Raw genomic sequence first — 10,692 nt, forward strand, 5'->3', positions numbered from 1 at the left:
CCTGCAAACAAATACAATGACATTTGAAAAATTACCAAAATTTGTAATGATGAAAATAAATGATTTCACAGTAATTAATTGTACTATAAATGCCTAATAATTGAATCCCCGTGTGGCACCTCCACAGTTCCCTTGAACCGGAGCAGTTTATCTATTATTAGTAAAATGCTGGTAAAATCGGTTGCAATTGTAAATTTAAACATAACAACATTATGTTTAAACTTGGGCAATGGGTTCTTATGCATCGGTTTTTATGCATGGCTAATTCTTATTATAATAGAAAATAATTAAATATATTTAATAATTCAACCAAAATTAGCACAAATTGTATTACGCAGCAGATAAGTCAGAGGACAAGACCCGTGTACCAAATGGGACATTCCAAGTAGGTGTTAATTTTACCATATAGACTACTATACACATCTCTAACATTAACGAAGTCGGACAGCAACTATTGCAGATACTTTTACGAATTGTGTGCTGATTTATGGCTTGTTGTACATTCTAAAAGACAAAAGCATATGCTCGGATTAAAACAATTCGTATTGTACGATTGAAGTAAACATGTGATTAATGAATGCCCGCGACACTTGTGTGAGGAAAAATAGCATCATTAACGTGTGATTCAAATTAAATGCAAACCTTCCCACAGTACGACGGGTGGAAGCGTCTTGTCAACCATAGGCGCTCGATGTCAATGACAATGTTTTTTATGTATTTATTTGTTTTTAGTTACCCGTTGTTTATTTATATGCATACACATACTAAATTAATAAAAATTTTCCGACAAAACGTCTTCTGAAAAATAGATAGTTCGACTATGTACATAGATACTGACAAGGTAAATCACTCGCCATTTTCTAAAGCAACGGAAGTGCGTCATTATGCATAATTAAATCGCTGTCACCCGGCTCGCTTATAGAAATGCGCGCTCAGGCCGGGGACCTCGCTCTTTCTCAATCTACTCTCAGTTTCAACAGAAACATCCACAGACGATGTGATAAATCCTTGTAACTATTGTTTCACTCAATAAATGGGGCAATCAACAAAATATATTGTAAATTGCATGCACATGAATCATTCCTTACCAGTTGTTTAACTTGATTTCGTCTGCCATTGTGATTTCCAGAAAAAAAATCAGCACGTCAAAAATCAAATCTGGCGCTAAGTGGCTGTTATTGTGTATAATGAGCGAGGTTCCCGGCCTACGCGCGCATTTCAATAAGCGAGCGTGGTGACAGCGATTTAATTATGCATATAATGACGCACTTCCGTTTCTTTAGAAGATGGCTAGTGATTGACCTTGTCAATATCTATACAAACATAGTCGAACAATCTTTTTTTAAGAAGACGTTTTGTCGGAAGATTTTATTAATTTAGTATGTGTATGCATTATAATAAACAACGGGTTACTAAAAAATAAATAAATAAATAATAAACATTGTCATTGATATCGAGCGCCTATGTTGTCAACCGGAACTTCGTCTTGTGCTGAAAAAAGATATTGTAAATACAAATTATGAAATAACATTGTTATAACTACTCTTACAAATTGCTATTACTTGTAGTGCTTTATTGAAACATAAGAAAATGTGTTATGCATTAACGCGAAGTTTTACATCTACATTTTTACCACTGTGACTGTCTCGTTAAGTACATTTGGTAAATAAGAGTGTATAGCTCGTGCTGTAGAGTGTAGTTGTTACAAGCTCTGTGAGATTTGTTTTTAATACAGCCATGAAACTGGCTCTTTAACACAATGAGCTGAGAACAAAACGTTACGACGACTAATTACAAGTTACATAATTTTCAACAACAACATGTGTAAGAACAATAGGCGTACCTGCAATCATGCTTTCAGAGTTTGAGGCATCAGGTATCCCGCTGAATGATGCGAAACCCGACATCATCTGCACTATTCCCTGGCTGGTGGCGGACATATCCGGGATTGGTGGACCACCGCTTTTCTTCGCCATGCTTAGTCGTTCATTTGTGAAGTCTTTTTTTGCCGTCTTCACCTTTTATGTGTTATTTACATAGATTCTTTAAAGACTTTACAAATAATTGACAAGTCATAGTTAAAATTTATTAAATGAATCGTTTTACAATTGAAAATTAATTTGACAAAAGTCATTCATTTGCTTTGTATTACAATATGTGGAGGTGATATAGCTAATACAAATAATTCTTTTTTTAATACTTACAGAAAAGATACTAGTGATCGTTGATTTGTACCTAAGGCTAAGCATTATCGATATTATACATTTTAATTTAATAGCAGAGATGCATAACTAGATTATTAATTAATTATGCGTTAATTTTTTTTTAAATTATTTTAATGACCAAATTTTGTCTATATAGTTTCATGTAGCAATAATTAAATATGTGAATATATTAAAATGTGCTGTACCATATTTGTCCATTTTTGTTTAACTTGGTCAACGGTGCGTGGTCCATTCCCGACGGCATTAACTTTGTCCGTTATTTCGGCCCATATTTTATCTGTTATTGTCTTTGTGTTGAAATAAGCGCACCCGCTTGAAAATTTCATATTTATTTTGCCTATGCGCTGTTCCAAACAACTTTCCAACACTTCTATTTCTCGAAACGAAAATTGTTTCGCTCTTTTCTTAGTGTCAACGGTGGCCATTTTTTGTGTTTACGAAATGTTCGTGGTAAATAGACGTCATTAGGAAATGCATTCTGGGAATGTTTTGGTTAAAGTTACCGGTGGTTAAATTCCACTTTGCTCGGTTAGGTTACTTTGCGGTATATCGTGTTTATACAATCGAGTTACCTAAAAGGTTACTAAACCTGAATAACCGCAAATTTACCAAACTTTTAAAGTTACCGAACGGTAACTTTAACCAGCGTTTATACAATTGGGTGCAGAACATTGGAAACATTACCGCGTCTTTGTAACACTGTTTTACTGCGTGTTCAGCATGAAGTAATTTCATCTCTTATGCAAAGGCTTGATAGATAGAAAAGTTTTACACTCAAATCTTAACATCAATACAGTTTGTGCGCACACCTTTTATTTTCAGAGGATTTCCAGCGCCAGAGCGTTTGTACTTAAAGGCTATGTTCTCATATTGAGTAATTACTTCCATATGGCTGTCTGTGTACTAGTATATTTAAGTTCATAAAAGTATCGTTTTTCCCTATTCTGATATTCGTTTAGGCAAACTCATTTTAAATTGTTTTCGACATTGAACATTAAACATGTAAAAGTATAAAGTTTTAAAAAAGCCGTCGTTCCAGCAGTGGAAGCGTGGCCTCACTTTAATGCATTGCATTCTTATCCGCAAGGTATCAGGGTCAGTTCGCGGCCAGTAAAATAATCGTTATATAATATAGAAGCTATCGCGTGAATTAGGTGAACTGGAATGTTCTTTAGACCAGAAAATATGTTAAATGAAGATATTCAGCGATATAATTATGGTATGTTTATAATAGATTCTTAATGTGTTTTCAACAATACCATTATAAATATTATTTTTGATTAATTTAACAAGACTTATTCCACCATATTGACTAATGTATTAAGCACGAGCGCGATGATTCTCGATAGTGTTAATAATTGAATCGAATAGCAATGCCCGACAAACCACTAAAACAGGTTTGTTCAAAGAACGAGCGTATAAATATTTAAAATATGTACGGATACTAAGAGTGTGGCTAGTTGACTCATATGTTTTAATTTCACTTCCATTCTTCTTTTGGTTTTCTGATTTGTATCTATAGGTTAATGGCCAGCAATATGTAATAATGTAAAATAAGCCTCGAAAACTCCCGTACTGCGTGTAATGCAGCTAAGAACTGCATAGAAAAAGACATTCGCTATCTTTGATCTCATTCATTGAACTCTTCACCTTTCAACAACTCCAACCACAATGAACGCCGTATATCTTTTTTAAAGATATTTCTTGTTGATATCTGAATGCATGTGTACAATGTAGCTTGCATATTTTAGTAGAAGTATGTTGGTTTTGTTCAATTTAAATAATAGTGTTGATTTTAGTGTTTTTATTACGTTTTTAGTCTATGCGTAGAGATTATGTTTTTAGCTAATCAAAATGTCTGTAAATGGACTGTTCTGAGGGAAAATAGACTGTTCTGCCAGTGCTCTCAGAACTGTATAAAATAAGCTGTTTTGGCCGATACAGTCACTTCTTGATGCTTTCTTGAAAACGTAACAACTCTAGAAAAAGGTGGGAATTTGAAATTAAATTCTAAATTATTGTAACACCAGCATCAAGACATTTTGGTATTATTTTCAAAATTATTCTCATTATTAAGCTAATTTTTATTTGGCATTTTCTTAATTAAAAAGATTCTTTTGTAAATTCTTCTTATTTTTTGCAGTTGAGTCACTGGAGTTTTCCACTCTCCATAAATTGTGTTCTTTAGATAAAGTTAGACTTATTTTATAAACTAAATTTTTGAAGCAGCTTCTAGACAAACAGTAACTAGTAACTAATATTTATATCAGTTTTTTTGACAGATTGTGAACTTCTTTTTACATTTTTTAAGGTATTTGCTGTGTTTGTTCATTTTTTAACGATGCTTAGATTCTTTAGACCTTGCGTATACCTGTTCTTAATTCTCTGTCATTGTTCTTCACTTTCCTAGTTCTGATAATAAAAGTTAGTTATTTTCGTTAAAGCTGCTTTTGTTTTCACTTATAGATTAATTCTTTGAGTGTATTCAGGCGTATCTGACTGGACGCCTTTAGTTAATTGAATTACAACCCGTCAGTGGTGTCATCCTGACCGGAAATAAGCGTTCTTTAATTAGACTCGATAAATATTTCCGTATTAGTGCTCACAAAGTAACATAACTCGTTACAGTCCCGTGACCGGTTCACATGCGTTAGCGAACGAGACCGCACTATTACAGTTGTTTATAGTGAAACAATGTGAATACTTTTAGTCACATTTTTAGTTCAATCTGAATGACACTTGCTGATCTTGACACATGGTGACAATCACACAAATGTTGTTTATGACATACAACATTATATGTTGAAGTTTTTGCACAAGAAGATCGTCATATCAAAATGTAGGTACGGTCGTCCGCATGTCCGTAGACTAAACCATATTTTACAAAGTAATTGACATTGATCTACGTACAGCATTCCCACTTGAATAATGTGTTCCTTTCGATAGTATGTGACTATGTGCAAATTTTATCATTCTTCGTTCAAAAAAATAAAATAAATCCTTATTTAAAATTTGACACGATAATCAAAAGCTGATCCAACAATTTATGACTGTATTGTTTAAAATAAATAAATTAAATAATTTAATAAACTGTACCTTTAATATTTCCAAGCGAGTAAGCCGGAGTATCCGTAGGAAACCCCACCTCTCCGGAATGGTGATCACCGACCAAACTCACATGCCTTTGGGCACGGGAATTTAATCCCGGGTCGCCGATGTAAAAGACGCGTGTACCAACCACTACGCTAACCGGACAGCCGACATGTCCAAGTGTCAAAGCTATCTGTTACACGTATGTTTAGCAACATTTGTGGGCGAAATATACTGAGTTGCTAATGCCCACGCAATAAGTACGAGTTTTCCGAATAATTATATAAAGCGAACATCCATTATGACAATCGACCGTCACAGATGTTGTCATATCGCAGAAGTTCCTGACATCTTTTGCTAGTCTGAAAAGCCCATGGGCCTGTTGGAAGTGACATATGTATTGGACACGTGCAGGTATCGCTTCCTATAAAAGTCATGCCCGGTCAGTAAGAGCGTTACATGTACAAAGCGTCGTCGGTCGCTTAGCACTAGTTGTTAATTTCACGGAAATAATTATTTTCGTTCAAACGAAATGCTGAAAATTATGTCTTTCGTTTTGTTGGCTGGTTGGACCAATGCGATGATATATTGTCCACCCGACTATTGCGAGTGGAGGGCATGCCCTGCCATTAGCAATGAAAACTGTAATGGCGTCGTGAGGCCCAAAGGAGGCGTTTGCGGTTGCTGCGATGTCTGCATCACACAGCTCGGTAAGTAATACTAGAATGTATACTACTGTATCTGAATATATATATTGACCGATAAATCTATGGCAACAAATATGGCTAAAACTAAGATATTTCCTGTATCAACAGTTAAATAAGTGGTATGCATTACGCACTTGGACAAATTATGTTTTATTCTTTCCAGCAGGTGAAAACTATACGTTTTAGCCAGATGAGGCTATATTTGAGATATTCACTTACATATATTGTTAGTTACATAAATTATCTAGCCGTCATGTATTCGCCACCATGATTTGATGTTGATTTGTATTGTATATTTTAATTGTCCCAGGCTATTGAATGCATACAAAGCTAAAACAGTTCGAAAACAGCCGAACAACATAATTAATAACCATAAACTTATTTAAGAAACTCTATTAAATATCATTTTACCTAACATGCAATCGAGTAATAAAACTTACTGACTACCGGGGTATTCGTACAATTATTTGTGTCAAACGAACGTTTTAAGTTATTCTAAATGTGGCTGGCCGTGTACAGACAAAAACGCAATACGTGCTAGCACTGCTTTAACCCATTTATGCCAAGTGGACTCTCTCATCCTTCTTTATTGGATAAATTTATTTCCAAAATTAGGGATATCTTGTATATTTTTATTTCTCTATCAAGAAATTCCTTAAAGCAAACATCGCAGACCCAGATAAGACGCCGCATCATGCGATTGTTTAAATATTTTACAATGATGTAATTTACTCGTGGGTACCTCCAATTAAACTTCCCTTTGACCCTCAGATAAATTGTGTTGTCAAACCAACCATGCTAACAAATTGGTCAACTTTTGACGCAGAATCGTTTTATGTTGAACGGTTAACCCATGTATGCCTAGCGTCTAGAAAAAAGGACTTTGCAAACAGCGTAGACCCAGATGAAACGCCGCATGATGTCTGCGCTGTTTGTTTAAAGGAATTTCTGTAAGAAATATTTTAAATATAGAAATTAATATACTAGACATCCCTAATTTTGGAAATATATTGATCCAATTTAGTACGACGGGATAGTCCACAAGGCTTAAATGGATAACAACGATACATCCACAACTACGTTTTTGTCCTATAGCTGAGGGTGACAATTGTCGAGCTATGATGATGCTGGGAGTTCCTGCCGACTCGGAGTGCGCTTCCGGTCTCACGTGCGACATCGAGACGTTCACGTGCAAACGTAGAGTGCAGAAACGCCAAGCAGGTAAAACATGCAGGATTCAGAGGGGTAATAAGGTGGCAAATAAGTTGGCGACGTCCATGCCGAGATAAGTATTTTCGCCGTTTTATACCCTTTATTAAGTTTATCAACTGTAAAAATGCCAATCACTTTCCAGTCATATCATCAAGGTGATTAGCGCTTATTAAATATTAGTATTTGCCCTTTATCTCGACTTTACTCGCTGTGAATTTCTTAGCGGGAGCTGTACTTGTGTGATATGGCTTGATTTTAACAAATAATAAAAGTACCGGTAATCAAGAGTATAAAACGGCGAAAAGTTCATGTTTTCATGGAGGTCGCCACCTTGTTTGTCACGTGATTACCCCTCGGAGAATTGGGTAGGGTGATGGATACGATTATATTTAATGCCTTCAAACTTTCACTTCAAATAAAATCATATCCGTTTACATGAATGATTTTGAAGCTTTCAAATTCATCTGTAACAAAAAGTATCTGTAAAGTTTCAATTAAAAAAATCAGTATGCTTTACATGTTTACACCTTTTGGGCTGATAAAATGTCCTCTATGTGCGCTTTATGTAGATGTCAAAGTATAGGTGAAGCCAACATTTTGAAGTAGTTGAATATAAAAAGTATGCATTGATGGAAATCGCCATATTCTCGTTACAGGCTACGAGACCGTACACCGATGCATTCATGTGTTTTGGCATGTGTTATATTTCAACAAGTTGGGATATTTCGCGCGATTTAAGAGAAGTCTATTTTTAAAGTTGGTCCTTTAATCCCCTCCCTCTCCCATATTTGCTTTGCTTCACCACCGATTTATAATCGAATGTGGATCAAATACAATATTTCTATCTTGTACCAACACTTACTTTTTTAGTTAAATAACAGCGGTCCGTAATGACTCATGCCATATTTTAATACCTTCATTTTACCAGGTTCCTGCTCCGCAAAGCTTGCGGACGTGGAGGCAAAATACGCCGCCGCCAACGGGATGCTTAGGGGACTGGAGCGACCCCTTTGTGAAGCAAATGGTGACTTCAAGGGAATGCAGTACCAAGGCTCTCAGTAAGAACTTCTGTTTCCTCTTCCGGTATTGCACATTAAAACTTTTAAAGATTGTCTTATAAACTTATCAGAAATCAGCTGAACATTTTCTCGAAAGGGATGCTATCAATTAAAAGACGTAATTAGCGTAAACATAGAATAAGTCGCTCGACCCTACGAGCAATAAAACAAGCTTGTTATATGTTCCACATTTAATGTCACAGCAATATTTATATCAGACGGTATAATGTTACGCGGAGACTCGTCACTTATATTTCAGAGCGTTCTGTGTCGCTCCCGACGGCTCTGAGATTTCTGGTTTCATGGTCAACAGGTGGGAGGCTGCCGACATGGACTGCCGTAAGTACACGTGTACTTAAAATATAATTGCTGAGACTGCGTTTACGTTATGGCATAAACAAATCATTGGAATAATATTGATAACTTTGCGTGCGCGAATAGAAATACAACGGCATATATTACAGTGGATTTATGCGACTTACCAATTGGAATCACCATAGATAACGGTCGATATATAAACGTAAAATATTTGATGATGTTCTACATAGTTCATCACACACCAATCAAATGTGAAGGCATTGTACGTTATGATAAGAATTTGATAAAGTTTTGCATGTGCAATGTGTATTATCATATGTTAAAAATGTCGAAAGATATAACATTTTATGATGCTTTATAACTACTGTGTGTTGGTAAATACAAACATGTTACACAATATTTTACGTTTGTGTGCATAAGTTTCATTAGATTTAAATAAAAAGCTCATTCGTACCCAAAAGCTCATATGCAGAACACATGGAAAAAAAATCACGTGTTATGTCACCTTCACAGAGTGCGCACGTGACCAGTACGCCTACCAGAAAACGGGCCTCATTGGTCGGATGTTCTCATGTGATCGCTTCGGAAACTACGCCCCCACCGGATGCACGGGTTCGGTGTGCTTTTGTCAGGATCGTAGCGGAAAACCCATCGGAGACGCTCGGGTCAATATGGGACAGCTGGACGCTCTCAACTGCTAGACAATGATATTCTTCTCTACGACTGATAACCCATTTATGCCTAGCATCTAGAAAAAAAGGACTTTGCAAACAGCGTAGACCCAGACGAGACGCCGCATGATGCGGCGTCTCATCAATGTCTGCGCTGTTTGCTCACAGGAATTTCCGTAAGAAATATTCTAAATATAGAAATAAATATACTAGACATCCCTAATTTTGGAAATAAATTGATTAAATTTAGAAGGATGGGAGAGTCCACTCGGCATAAATGGGTTAAGAGATGTTACTTTCTAATATCATAAACGCGATTTACTGCATTTCGTAAAACGCGTACATGTTATGAACAAACGCAACACGAATAAATACAACACAATATAAAAATAAATATTGTTCTTGTTTTCGGTCACAAACACCATACATAACAAACGTTTTAAAGAGGCCTTTTCACGTTTTGATAAATTGACAAAATTAAAACAAGAAATATCTTTTTAAAAAAGATATACGGCGGATAAACGGCGTTGATTGTGGTCGGTGTTGACGAACGATCAAAAGTTGTATTTATGAGATAAAAAAAATGCCTTTTTCTGCGCAGTTCTTAGCTGCATTACACGCAAATCAATTACGTGGTGTTGCGCCAGATGTCGTGGCTTATTATTGATCAGATATCTATATTTACAGAATAGAAAAACACAAGAAGAATGAAAATAAATGAAAGCATATAGGTCAGCCGGCAACACACGAATCAGTCGTACATATTTGAAATATTTATACGCGCGTTCTTCGAAAAGACCTGATTTTGTTGTTTGTCGGACATTTGTTTATTCCATTATTAAAATAGTATCGTGAATCATCGCGATCATGCTTAATAAATGTGTCTATATCGTTGAATATTTCTTATTAAATTAATTAAAACTGGTACTTATCATGCAATTGTTGAAAACACATGAACAATCTATGATTGACATACCATAATATTATCGCCGAATATCTTCATTTAATATCTTTCTTTTTCAATTTACCCGATACTTCTGTCCTTTTTGTGACCTCGCGGCCATCCTTCAAACATAAGATACAGAAAACACGCGTCGGCACCTTTCGGCCTTTTACTGACTTCCCAGTAATCCCTTAAATATACAGCCAATCACAGTCATTGACTTCGGTCCGAATCATGTTTAGCACTAAAATTAATGCAAGTTGACGTCATCAAAGAAGGTTAAACAAACCATTACACTTCCTTAATATGCCTTTTATTAAGTACGTTTTCGAATCGAAATAATTGCAAACAGATTTGAATAAACACAATTCTTACATTAACAGAATGGCGACCGAGTAATTTTTCATTTGAAGTATAGATGTATGCGCCTAATTATGCGATCAACTTGTGACTTCAATGGCTAAGGCT

General features: G+C 35.6%; 1 protein-coding gene across 2 annotated transcripts in view; it reads left to right on the forward strand.

Moving 5' to 3' along the window:
- Window positions 1-9,638, forward strand: part of LOC127879711 (thyroglobulin-like) — a 16,039-nt gene extending 6,401 nt beyond the window's left edge. The window contains exons 1-4 of one of the 2 annotated variants that reach the window (XM_052426707.1): window positions 3,190-3,444; window positions 8,163-8,292; window positions 8,552-8,631; window positions 9,124-9,638. In XM_052426707.1, coding sequence (XP_052282667.1) covers window positions 3,390-3,444; window positions 8,163-8,292; window positions 8,552-8,631; window positions 9,124-9,311 — 453 coding nt within the window. In that variant the 5' untranslated portion in view covers window positions 3,190-3,389 and the 3' untranslated portion in view covers window positions 9,312-9,638. Of the gene's footprint in view, window positions 1-3,189; window positions 3,445-8,162; window positions 8,293-8,551; window positions 8,632-9,123 lie in introns of those variants that run through there. The other variant, XM_052426708.1, reaches the window with a different exon arrangement.
- Window positions 9,639-10,692: the final 1,054 nt, after the last annotated feature.

The sequence above is a fragment of the Dreissena polymorpha genome, chromosome 4 (assembly GCF_020536995.1).
Source record: "Dreissena polymorpha isolate Duluth1 chromosome 4, UMN_Dpol_1.0, whole genome shotgun sequence".
In the NCBI taxonomy this organism is placed as follows: domain Eukaryota; kingdom Metazoa; phylum Mollusca; class Bivalvia; order Myida; family Dreissenidae; genus Dreissena; species Dreissena polymorpha.